Here is a 12,866-nt window from a genome sequence, read left to right as displayed (position 1 = left end):
CCTCGAACTTGGAATACCAGATCACTTATAGAATCCACATCAGGACGTGCCTAATCTCGTAAAGTGTGCATTACCGCCACATCGAGCATGGATACTTGATAGTCACGCTATCTTTCCCACACGTCCATGTCTAAATCTACCTGCGCCATAACACCATACACAAATCTCATGATCCAGACCCTTAAATGCTATCTGCTTGTAGTGTCATCTACAATCTCGCCTGCTTCCCCATCAAATCCCTCATCTCCCACCTCGGAAACTCCGCATTAAGCCTCTCATCCGGCCTCTCCCGATCCCACGCCCACTTCCACGCCAACTCCTCCTCCAGCTCCCCCTCCAACATCTGCACAACATACTTCCCCAGCACAGGAAAAAACTTATACCCGTGAAACGAACCACACGTCGCAACGTAGAGCCCCTCCGCCCCCGCATGCGGCGAGATGATAAAGTCACTAGACGAGGTAAACGCATCCCAGCAAATACGATGCTTCTCCATCTTCCAGTTTGCGCCGTTTTTACCGTAGAAAATGTTGTTGGCGAAGTCGATGTCTTCTTTGAGGGGGGCCGCGACTTTCCACTGTGCGTAGTCGCTCTCTGGTGGGGGCGCGGAGATGCGCTTGCCTAGAATGTTTTGCGTGTTTTTGAAGATCTTTTGGCCCCACCATTTTAGTTCGCGGTCGCGGGTGGGGGAGACTGCCGACGAAGGGGCCTGTGTGAAATTATGTTAGTCACTGGCAGGATGGATGGTGAAGGTCGAGAGGGGGGAGGGAGACGAACCGATTGTGGGGTTCCAGCTTTGCACTGCGACGGGCATGTTTGCGAAGCGCTTGTAGGATTCTTCGTCTAGCTGCGTCATGCCGGTTGTGATTCCGCCTGCTATTATCCTGCCGCCGGCTGAGATCTCGGGTTTGTTGCTTGCTTTTGCGGCCTGCTCGAGGAGCTTCGCTGTGAACGCTCCTGTGGAGAGAATTATCTTATCCGCGCTCAACGTGTCTCCCTTTCGCATTCTAATACCCGTGCATCGTCCGCCGTTGAATGCCAAAGACTGGGTCTCAGCGACAACATATTTGACGCCCAACTCAATGCATTTCTTGGTTACCGCCTTCAGCGCGTCTCCAGCATTTGCCCAGCCGCTGGTCTTGTTCACGAGGACTTCCGTGACATCGCTGTAGTCCGCATCCTCAAACAGACCTCCGTAGAGTTTTCTAGCCTCTTTGACGCTCACAGCCTCAATTTGCGCCTTCCTGCCCAATTTTCTGTAGTTTTCGACGACTTGTGTGGCGTAGTCGGTGCGGCACATCCAGTAGATGCCCGACTTGTGGAAGAAAGGCTGGTACAGCGGATCTTGCTCGAAAATATCCTGTGCCTCCAGCGCGAGCCTGCAGTATATGATATCATCGTAGTCAGCGCGAATGACTTTGTTCCAGTCCCACGAAGCTGCGACGCGCGAATCGGCATTGTAGGCGTCGCGGTCGACGATTGTGACGGAGGCATTGGGGTATTTGCGGATGAGAGTGTAGGCGGTGGACACACCGAAGACGCCGGCGCCGACGATAAGGTAGGAGTTAGACGCCATTGCAGTGTTGCGATTGGCAATGAAGAGAAGGGTCTTGTGAGGGGTTGGCGCAATGATTCTTGATCGTGTAGCTGGCGTGCGCGATAGCACTTATAAGGGCTCACGCAGCCTACGTGCGGCTCCCATCGGCCATCTTTGTCGACGCGATGTCTCCATGGCGTGGTTTGCGGGGTCGCTAATGCTGTCCCAGGAAAAGTGTGGTATGTTTGGTAGTAGGCCGCGGTGCTGCATCGTTCTCAGAGGGGGGTCGGGAGTGGGCCCGTAGCGCGACTTCGGTGACGCGGGGGAGCTCTTTCCCCTTTCCGGTCAACTCTTCCACCGACGTCGCTATCGGCACCTTTCAGCCAGTGCCGTATTACTCGAAGCAGCCACTCAGACCGGACTTCTGCGGCCCAGTGGCGTCGCCGTTGCCAAGTGATCGTGCGATATGATGGAAATCCGCCGAAGACTGTGTGCCGAGACGGTGGGTGTCCGGCGGAGAGGGCAGCGGAGCGTGGCCGTAGGGAAACTGCGGGAGACGCCCTTTTATGTATTTCGACAAGCGACCGGATGGCATACCGACATCACAAGCTTTTGATGGCAAATTAGATCGGCAATAAAGACTCTGACCTTGCATAGAACGCAGACCGAATCCTCATGCGCGGTGGTGGCAGGAGCACCAGGCCAAACAATAATGCAGGTTCACAACACCATACTCGTACACTCATGGGAATCAAAAGCACGTTGAGGTCCACCAATGTTAGCCATTGTAAAATTGTCAAGACGCCCCATCACTTGTTACAATGCGACATGCGAACGCAATCTCGGATCCACGGTCTGCGTCATGCCGTTAGAAGGCTTGATCAACGCAATGACTTTCGGTAATAATTGGGCGTGCAGCAGAGGCTTGTTCTATGAAACTGACTGTTTCTGTGCGAACTCGGATTCCCTTGGACATTTCCCGAGATACCGCTTCGAAACCAACATCATTCGAACACCCTCAATGCCCCGATTGCTACCGGAGTATCAAGGTCCGCATTTAAAGTGGTAGTCAATTTGATTTGACCGGGTATCGATCATGAACAGACCTGGACAGCGTGAAGCGCAAGGCTGAGACAGGCGCAGCAGGGGCTGGTAACCTCGTGGCTGCCTTCAGCCCCACCGCTCCTCACACCTGCAACTCTCTACATTCGACCTAAATCTCTAGCAACAGCGATACCACAATCAGCACTACCGCTATCGTACATACTGATTCTTTCTCGGTTGCTTAAGACAGATCAACAGCGCTTCACAGTGAAGGCTGTGTCCCAAGGCTGTAGCTGCTGTGCCGCCGCAGCCTGTTGGCCACCTTCAGCACTTTCAAGATGTGGCTCCTCAACACGAGAAAATTAACGCTCTCACAGCAAAGCGAGGACCCTGTCCCATACGCCGTTCTTTCTCACCGCTGGGGCCACGATTTTGACGAAGTAAGCTTCTCGGATATCCAAGATCCCGGCGTTGCCCAGTGTAAGAAAGGCTTCGACAAGATTAGTCGATTTTGCGAGCGAGCTTTAGAAGATGGATACGAGTACGCATGGGTGGATACATGCTGCATTGACAAACGCAGCAGCGCCGAGCTGCAGGTTAGTCATACTAATCGCTTCGCTTCAACAACACTAATGCATTGGTTTGTAGGAGGCTATCAATAGCATGTACCTGTGGTATGAGCAATCCGGCGTGTGTTATGCATATCTGGAAGATGTACCCGTGTTTCCTGGGAACCCTATAGGACAATCCGAGTGGTTCACCCGAGGCTGGACTCTGCAGGAATTACTTGCACCGAAAGGTCTGTACAAAGCCCTAGTATGGGACGAGTCCATTAACGTTGAACATCTAGATGTGTATTTCTTTGACGCGGGTTGGAACCTCCTAGGCGATCGCCTCTCCCTCGTGGACTCCATCCATGAGGCTACTAACATCCGCAAAGACTTACTACGTGGAGAAGTGAAGCTACATGACTGCTCAATCGCAGAACGCATGTCTTGGGCGGCCAGAAGAACAACGAAATGTATCGAAGATAGGGCATACAGCCTGTTCGGTATCTTCCAAGTGCACTTGCCTATGCTGTATGGGGAAAGAGAAGCCGCCTTCCAGAGACTGCAGCAGGCAATCTTGAAGTTCGCAGAAGACGACACGTTGTTCGCTTGGACCGGAGTTTCGACGGATTTCGGTGGGCTGCTTGCACCGAATTTAGAGGCTTTCAGGGACGGAGCCAAGTATCGCGCTTCTGCTGAAGGGCCAAATCTAAGGATATCTGGATCGGATGCTACTGAACGTCGAATCGGATTTACGACGCATCTATACCCTTGGTGCACGGACACATATGTCGCCTTCCTTGGGTGCGAAAGGATAGAGCATGGGCACGCTGGTGAAACCAATAGTATCGTTGGAATCTACCTCCGTACCTTGAAAGAGGATGACGACTTCGCGAGAGTTGAGATTGATGGTAAAGACATGGCCTTCTTCACTGCCGACGAGTATCTAGCACTCCTCAGCAAGGGAAAGACAGAGACAAGAACACCCTATAAGCCAATTGCCAAAAAAACCTGGATGATGGAGAGGTCGATTTCAGTCCGCCAGCTACCGCTTTCACAAGAACACCAAAGTTACCTGAAGCCTAGAGTCTATGGATTCAGTTTCTCGATGCCAGTTGCAAGACATCTAGCATACTTTATAGACCACGATGGAGCACTAGTCGACCACATGAAAAGGCAGCATAACGTTTACAACATGTCGTACGACGAGTCAACTTCGAGGTGGGATCCGGAGAAAGGCATCCTATGGGCCTACAACGGCGCAGTCTTGGAGCGAGGTATAATCGGGACTCTCAAATCGCCGCATTTTTCCGAAACTCGCAACCAGTCAAAAACGATACGAGACATTCATTTTGGCTTCGACCACTTTTTCAATCCGACGTTATTCATCCGCCACAACGAATTGATAAACGCAAAAGAAAACATTGATAACTTCTGCGATAAAACTGGACTGTCTGATCGTTCGGTTGTGCTCTACGAACCAAAGTCCAACGGTGGATTTGACGCCTTTGGCGGATTTGGCAACGGATTTAACGCGGATGTTTCTCCAAAGCTCATCAAGCCCAATGAAGAGGCCAACTTTTGGACCGAAACAAGCTTGCAACGATCTGGAGATCTTACTCATCCAGAGCGGAACTTCTGGGCATTCAAGGGAGACAGACAGAGCGGCTTGGACACGTGCTTGACCGGCTTGACCGGCTGGGAAGGTGCCAGGACTAGATTGACAAAGCTTGAAACCAGCAAGGGACTCGTTTGGGATCTTGAAATGGACGAATATGGAGGGGATTTTGCGCGCGTTGTCTCAGGCTCTAGCATCAAGAAGAAAAAGAAGAGCCGTATTTAGTGATCGATTGGACGTCTTGAAATCGCACGCATGGCATCGCAGCTCATAGGGGTAGGCGAGAGGAGTCTCTTGATATAGAAAATACCCCAGCGTCAAAGAGAAAAAGAGAACTGAAAAGCGTTATAACCCGCTACAGCATTGTCCAGGCCACTTCTCGCCCGCCTTCAAGATTAATTCGATGTATGCGGATCCATAGCTGCTATCGTTTCATCTAAGCGAAGTAAACCTCTGATTGTATATCCCGGTTCATCCCCCTCGTCCAGGCACCTGCTGAGTCCCATCGCTGCTGCTGCATTTCACGGTGATCGAGTTACGAACAACTGGTGTGATTTCCACAGTCTCTCAAGCGGGTTCACAATTCGAAAATAGTTGACGACCATATTTCTGCGGTTCTACAGTTCCAAAGTACCAACCACCCATCCACACAGAGAAGGAAATCCACATTTCTATCCTCTTCCTTCCTTGTTCCTTGTTCCACGGGCTACGGGACACCTTTATGCGACATACCGATAATGACTTGAACAGATGCATACTAATCGCGTGTGCACTCGTCGCCTCGTCAACGTCAACCAGACCACCTTGGCACAAATCATAAAATCATCTCGGTGAAGGCACGAGTCTATACACTCTATTCAGATAACGCCGCACTAGTCGCATCAGTTTCACTGATGACGCCCAGAGATTTACCACCACGAACAGCACCACCAACGCCAGCCACTCCATTACACGGTATGTTCAGCTTCCTAAGTGACTACGCACAATAAGTTAGGCTGAAAACGTTGTGCAAAGTTACATCGCAGAGCGACACGGTTCCAAGTCTTCTCCTGCCCCACCGCGTCACAAGTTTCCCAAACACATAGGTGCAGGAAAGAGACGTAGAAAAGCACCGCAGCACTCTGCACTACTCGCATTTCCCACTTGACGGAGATATGATCCTTCTAAACCTTAAATTCTACATCTCCCTTTCCTTTCCCGCCCGTTCTCACCATCCATCCTATACACAGCCCGGACAATCCACATCCCCCCTCGTCTCCCAGACACGCTGACTGATTCCGACGCCCTTCATCTGGCCCTGCACACGTGAAGGTTCTACTTCTAATACTACAACCTTATTCACACCATCATTCAACACCGTGCCAGGAAGGTACAAACTCTGCTGCGGTCCTCTGTTCCAGTACCGGCCGAGGTGGAAGTCGTTAACCCAGACATTTCCCTTCACACCGTTCTGGATGGTGAGGTATGTATCTAGAGCTGCGGCATCCTTGCCAGTGGTCTGAGCTTCAAAATTCCCGGTGAAGAATATAGGCTGAGTCGAACTGATGCCAGTGTTGTATCCGCCTCGCTCCAAGTCGGGAAGATGCGTCAAGGGGATGACCTGCATTTTCCACCCCTCCAACGTCGTATTTCCAAACCTCACATCTCCCACAATACCTTTATACGGATCTAGTATACCGTTGGAAAACTCCGTCCCGCGAGAGTAATAATCCACCCTCCCCAGATTCTCGACTAGGAGGTCTAATTTGTCGCCTTTTTCCAGCTTAACAGTGACGTTCTGGGGATATGTATATGTAGAATCCACCACGCCGGCGAAGATATCATTAACGTAAACGATAACGCGGTCTCTCGCACGGTCCCCCGGGGAAAGCAGACCGTAGAGAGGAACGGCGGTAATGTGCGTGTAGAGCGTGAAGCCGTATGCCTGGCCCAGCGCCTCCATACTCAGTGGCTCCTTACTCTCCACCACATTCCCAGCATCGAGCGTCTCGAAAAGCGGTCTCGCCGGCTTAAGCTCGAATGCCGGAATCTCATTCAACGGGATATTATCCGGAACATCTGGCGCACCCCCATCCACATACTTCAATATCGTGCCGCGAAGCGTGTCGTAAAGCTCCCCCGTCCTCCCCGCCTCATCAACCGGCGCCCCATAATCATAACTCGTCGTAAACGCCCTCGTCTTCCCCTGCCACAGCGCACCATTGCCAAACCCGAAATTCGTCCCGCCGTGCACCATGTACAAACTTATCCCCGCGCTCTCGTTTCCAAGCACGTAGCCGATGTCGTCTACAAAAGCCTGCGTGTTAGGCGTACTGCGATTATACCCCCAGCTATCGAACGTCCACGTGTAATACTCGCCGTCTAGCAGCGGGCCTTTCATAGAGGGGTCAGTGATGTACTTCCTCAGCGCCGCGAACCCCGCCCTCGGATCGCCGTCTATTTCAGCAAGTACACCAGGCACACTCCCCCCTTCAAGCGTCCACTCCTCCGTCCCATCATTCGTATACAGCACTTTATCCCCCCCAAAGGCTTTCTTCAAAAGGTCTTTAACAGCAGAAGTGTAACTGTGATCATCCCCATAGCTCCCATATTCATTCTCAACTTGTAGCATGACAATCGGGCCTCCTTCGTTAACATGCAAGCCTCTTAAGCCCCTGGCCAAATTCTCAAGATAGCTGGACGCTGCGGAGAGGAACGGCGCGTTGTTACTCCTTACCACCATCCCATCCACGCTCGCCAACCACGCGGGGAAGCCCCCCCATTCGCGTTCCCCGCAAATGTACGGGCCTGGGCGGAGGACTACATTGAGTCCTTCCTCCTGCGCGGTTTTGAAAAAAGTGGCTATGCCCTGGCCTTCGCTCTCGTCCCAGTGTCCTTGGCTAGGCTCCAGCATGTTCCAAAACGTGTAGGTGAAGATAGTGTTTAAGCCGAGGGCGCGCGCTTTGCGTAAACGGTCGCGCCAGTAGGGCGGGGGGATGCGCTGGGGTCCATTTGGCCGCCGATGATTTGGTAGGGGTGCCATTGAGGAGAAAGTGTGTGGCGTTGTAGGTGAAGGAGGGGGTGGGGCGGTTGTTGTGGGGATGGAGATGGAGATGGGGGTGGGAGGGTAGCTGCCAGCGTAGAAGAGAGGTAGATGAAGAGGGTGGATAGGGTGATTATCCTCATGGTGGCGAGATCGTACTATGCAGTGCGCTCGAAGGACGACTGACGGGCGGTGCGTGGTACATATCAGCGTACCCCCGTCCCAGCGTACCCGTTAAGCAATCCTAGAATCGCAGGTCGCATCCTAGCAGCTTGTGCTATACTATATCGCGGAATAATCCTCATAGTAGCGATATGGAGTTACATCTGTTTACAAGGCGGAAGATAGCGCACGCGACGTCAGGGCGGGGAACCCAGATCCTTGCTCACTCGGCTGCCAATCGTCCGACGTACCGCGGTGCGAAAAGTCCTGCATATCATGAAAGCTGTAAAGTCTAATTTATATCATTGTAAGTAATCTTAAGAGTCTATTATCGACACTTGACATGCTGGCGGCTTCGCGATGGCTGGGTTTTGCCAACGGATTTGCATTTATCGCATTGGTGGTCCTCACGGCAGGAGCTACGCTAGGCCTATATAGGCAGCATCTACTACTGGAGCATTCCATCATTCTTACACTCAACTTTATGGGTACATTACCTTTGTTTGTATGTTTCTACTTCAACATTCATTGAGGAGGATGTCAGTCACGAACAGAAAATATCCAGTGCATCATGAGGAGTATACGGCGTCGGATATACGCCATTCCATCGTATCGTATCGTATCGTATCGCGTCCTGTCCTGCGTGTACATACTGTGTTCAGGCTTCTTCTCTCAGCTCAAAACATAGTCTGTGACCGTTCGTCTTACGATAACAGCATGGCAATGAGCTTAAGTAGACGCGGCGAGAATGTTACTGCGTCGATGATGATGGCAGATTACCATTAAATGCCTTCAGTCGTACTGGAAGATAATCCAGACGGTCGCGCTGAGACGCATTTCGAGCTCCTTCAGGACGAGGAACATGTGGCGCTTGTGGAGAGGGTAGGTACAACAGAGCCTGCCGGTCAAAGTCAACATCGAGATTGGCCCTGAGTATTGAGAGCCCACGGTGAAGCAGGCGAAACTTCCACAGACCGTGGAGAGGTCACTGGTCTCCATCTCGCGAATTATACCTTTTCCACAGCGGGTGTGTCTGAAATGACCCCACGGGAGCTTCGCCCGAAGTTACCGAGCTTCCGTCAAGGTAATCCCAGGTAGCAGGGGTCAAAGCCGACAAGCTTGTTGACTCGGTCGCATATCACATGTGAGCTGTGAACGATACTGGATCATCTTAATCTTTGGTCGACATCTAAGGAACCTCTCACAAGTTGCCAATGTCCCTTGTGTGGCCAGCCTGATGCGTCCGATCCCAACGCGTTGGAAAGGGCGGAAACATCCTGGAAAATAGTGATCCATGGATGCAGGCGTGCAGGCTCACCACGTGTCGCCCGGTAGGCTAGCTTGGAAAGGAAAAACGCGCGGCAATTCTCCGAACGTGTTGCGTGATGGTCGCCTAACGATGGATTTCGGACAATTCGTGCGCTGTGGCCAATGGGTGGGAATTGGAAATTGGGATCCAGTTGTGAGTGACAGTCTGTGGGGCGCGGCACAGGCTCCGAGAGAAGCCTAGGGCTCCGAGCTTATCTCTTACTGGACTAGCCAGCACGTGACTGATGGGAAACCTAACAGCCTGAGGTAGGATAATGAATACACTAGCAGGCTCAGGAAAGTTGGGGCCGTCGTCGTTGTAATTCCTTTTCTGACCAGCTCATCTCGAGATGACTGCTGTAAACGGTAACTGTAGCTGGCCGATTTCTCCCGATGGGCCCGTTTTGCACGCCGGACGCGCTCTCCTCCGACGGTGAGATGGGCCAGGCCGTTGGAGACGGAGCAGTGGTGAGGCACAGGCCCAGCGTTGGCGCTGCACAGCGACAGACGTTCGAGATGATGTCGGTCGAGACGGAGGGTGGGAGGGTGTTCGCCGGATATGAGCTGACTCGCAGACTTCACCTCGAGTGGACCGGTTCTCATTCCAAATCCCAGCGGCGTGGAGCTTGGAGCTGGCCTCTGCCAAAGCCGGGGTCGAACGGCACGGGCGTGGAGCCAGCCCCCACTACCGTTGCTCTCGACCTCAGATTCATGGGCACACGATTCGCCCTGTGCACTAGCTGGAGCCGTCGAATGGCACCGCTCGAGAACCAGTGGTGCTTTCCTCTTGCTCCAGACATGAACAATGCCTCCTGCGTGATGCGCCCCAGTCGCCGCACCGTCTTCGCCGCCATCGCCGCCAACCACCGCCCGTCCCTCCCAGCATGCTGACGATGCCGACGCCGGCCGCGACCTCGTCCACACCGAACCCCGCCAATTCGCGTCGCGTCCCCCTCGACAAACGGAAGCGCACAGAGACCAGCTGCGACAAGTGCAAGTCGCGCAAGCAGAAATGCAGAAAAGAGCCGGGCCATGACGCGTGTCGGTACTGCCTCCAGCACAACATCGACTGCCAGACGACACAGCCGCGCAAGAAGAGGCTGTATGGCAGCGTCGAAAGCCTCGGCAACCGCCTGGCCCTGCTGGAGTCGCTGGTGAAAGGACTGCTGCCCGATGCCGACGTGTCCAACCTCGAGGAGCTGCGCCAGCTGGGAAACTCGCTGGGCATCGCCATCCCGGACTCGCCGGGCGCTGATGCGGGCGCTGAACAGGTCAACACACCGGGGACCGAGGGCGAAGAGCCGCTGTCGCTGCTTCCAGATCAGCAGGGGCAGGTGCAGTTCATCGGCCCGTCCAGCTCCTTCTCCTTCCATCTGAAGCTGCGCGCGCTGTGTGGCCAGGATCCCTTTCCCTCGTTCGTGCTGTTTGGCAAAAACGCCGCAGAGCAAGCCAACGCCGAACAAGATGCCGACCCAGAACAACCGCTCGCCCCTACCGCCTCCTCCGTCTTCGATCACAGCGACCTCCGACGCACGCCCGCCGACGAGGCTGCGACTTTGGAGGCCTTGATGTCGGCCTATTTTGAACACATCAACCCGGACTTCCCTGTACTCTACGAGGCCTCATTTCGGGAAGCATACCAGGGATGGCTGGCCAAGCCCGCAAAGGCCGATTTAAGCTGGCAGTGTTGCTTTCTGTGCGTCCTATTGCTCGCTCGCCGTGTCGCCCACGTTGTCGTGCCAGAGGAGCAGGAGAAGCTCTGGTGGAAGCGCATTCAGACCTTGTTGCCTGTGGTGATTTTCACCTCGAGCGTCACTGCCGTCCAGGCCATCATGCTAGCTGCCATCCATCTGCACAACACGAACCACCGCGACGCATGCTGGAACCTCACCGGAACCGCGATTCGCATAGCATTCGCAATTGGCCTTCACCAGGACAAGGCTAGCACATCTCAGGCCCCGCTTGCGAGAGAGCTGCGGAAGCGATTGTGGTGGACCTTGTATGCCTTCGAACAGATGCAAGTCTCCTCCTACGACCGCCCTAGCGCCATTGAACACCATGTATCCAAGAACAGTTGTCCAAATGAGCACATCTTGGGCGCAGCCGCATACTCTCCACCCGAGTACTCACGGTGGTTTGATCGCTTGATTGTGCATCTGAGTTCGGCGTGTCGCGCGCCCAAACACGCCAAGTCAAGCTCCACCGACGAGTCGTATGCGGGTCCCCTATCTCCTGCTGCAGGAGTGCTCAGGGATCTTGATCGTTGGAGGACCGAATTGCCACAGCATTTGCGTATGGAAGCTGTCGAGACTACGGCGCCTGCTTTTCGCCGGCCTCTGCTCCTGCTGCATGCTCTGTACCACTACACCACCACAGTGTTATGTAGAGCTGCATTACTTGCGCGAGCAACGAGCCTCTCCAAGGAAGATAGAGATTCTACCAACCTCGCCCTCATAAGCATGTCAGATGCGTGCGCCGACTCTGGCCGCGCTCTAGCCAACATACTACTGGAGCTCGACGCAATCGGCCGCTTCAACGCCATCATCTGGTGGGACGTCTGGTACTCTCTAGCATCCAGCTCCGTCCTCGTCCTAGACCTAGTCTGCCACCACAAACTCGAAGCCCTCGAAACCTCCAAATCCCGCCTCTTGCTCCCCCAGCTCGCCCAACTCATCCGCAAACACCTCCAAAACACAAATGTCCCCGGCACCATCGCGAAATTCGGCTCCCTCGTCCCAGAGCTACACTCCATGGCGGAATTTATGATCGCCCCAGCATCCCCCCAGCTAACCAAGGAAGTGCGCTCCAGCGTGTCTGACCCCGTGCCTACGGTTCAAACACAAACACAAGCTCTCCCCTCCCAGCCCCAGCCACAAGTCCCGCCCTTCGCCTACTCGCATCCTAACACCAACAACGGCGCCTACGTCTTCGCAGACACGATGAGTGGACGGTACTTCTCTCCCGCCGATTACACAGGTGCGCCGTACGCGAATACGAAATTCGATCGCAGCACGCAGATGCAGTTTATGGATTTCACGGTGAATAATATACAGGATTGGAATTGGGGGATATGGGGAATTTGCTGGGTCCGGAGGGGGCGCATGAGGGGCAGGTGGGGCAGGGGTAGAGCAGGGGATGGCGCCTGGACCGCCGGGGAGTGCGCCGTATAGGTGAGCTGTGGACATGCAGGCTGTTTAATGTTTATGACTATGTATTTTAGACTGGGTGTGAGGGAGGGAGGTTATACCCCGATGTAGCTAGCTAGCTAGTGGTGCTATGTAGAGTAGTAATAATACAGTTACAACATCTCTTCAGGTTCTATACTTATAAGCGATGGCCTCCCCCTAAGGTACTGCGAGAGGGATGGACGTAGGTGGGGATTTACACTCGTGGAGGAGGCAGGCGGTACGTACATACGTACTAAGGCCAATCCGTCCTGTCACAGGGTTTTGGGAAACGGCTTTGTAGGACCTATGTATGTAGCGGTGCAGAATGCATTGGCGATGTGAGGGGAGAGAGGTATAGCTAGGGTAGCATGGCGGAGACTTCTGGATAGTAGACGGGAAGCGTCAACCTGTGGTTGTAGCTACAAGCAATCCCAAATCGCCACTGTCCCGCGCCCCAGTT

At 53.7% G+C, this 12,866-nt stretch overlaps 4 protein-coding genes across 4 annotated transcripts; 2 read left to right on the top strand and 2 right to left on the bottom strand.

The window, feature by feature from the left end:
• Positions 1-208: 208 nt before the first annotated feature.
• N0V89_012605 (uncharacterized protein) lies at positions 209-1,576 on the bottom strand (the record flags this gene model as incomplete). Its single annotated transcript, XM_056221326.1, has 2 exons — positions 209-693; positions 778-1,576. 2 exons carry the CDS (start codon positions 1,574-1,576, stop codon positions 209-211), a joined length of 1,284 nt encoding a protein of 427 aa, XP_056065313.1.
• A 1,552-nt stretch (positions 1,577-3,128) lies between these two features.
• Positions 3,129-4,972, top strand: N0V89_012604 (uncharacterized protein; the record flags this gene model as incomplete). Its single annotated transcript, XM_056221325.1, has 2 exons — positions 3,129-3,132; positions 3,324-4,972. 2 exons carry the CDS (start codon positions 3,129-3,131, stop codon positions 4,970-4,972), a joined length of 1,653 nt encoding a protein of 550 aa, XP_056065312.1.
• Positions 4,973-5,966: 994 nt separating this feature from the next.
• On the bottom strand, positions 5,967-7,769 carry N0V89_012603 (uncharacterized protein; the record flags this gene model as incomplete). The annotated part of the gene is made up of 1 exon (XM_056221324.1): positions 5,967-7,769. The coding sequence occupies one exon, from the start codon at positions 7,767-7,769 to the stop codon at positions 5,967-5,969; it is 1,803 nt and encodes a 600-aa protein (XP_056065311.1).
• Positions 7,770-10,271: 2,502 nt separating this feature from the next.
• On the top strand, positions 10,272-12,409 carry N0V89_012602 (uncharacterized protein; the record flags this gene model as incomplete). The annotated part of the gene is given in 2 exon segments (XM_056221323.1): positions 10,272-10,280; positions 10,298-12,409. The coding sequence occupies 2 exon segments, from the start codon at positions 10,272-10,274 to the stop codon at positions 12,407-12,409; spliced, it is 2,121 nt and encodes a 706-aa protein (XP_056065310.1).
• Positions 12,410-12,866: the final 457 nt, after the last annotated feature.

Source organism: Didymosphaeria variabile, assembly GCF_027946475.1.
Source record: "Didymosphaeria variabile strain IMI 356815 chromosome Unknown scaffold_10, whole genome shotgun sequence".
In the NCBI taxonomy this organism is placed as follows: Eukaryota; Fungi; Ascomycota; class Dothideomycetes; order Pleosporales; family Didymosphaeriaceae; genus Didymosphaeria; species Didymosphaeria variabile.
The sequence above is the reverse complement of the archived record's forward strand: the minus strand, read 5'-3'. Positions and strand labels throughout refer to the sequence as shown.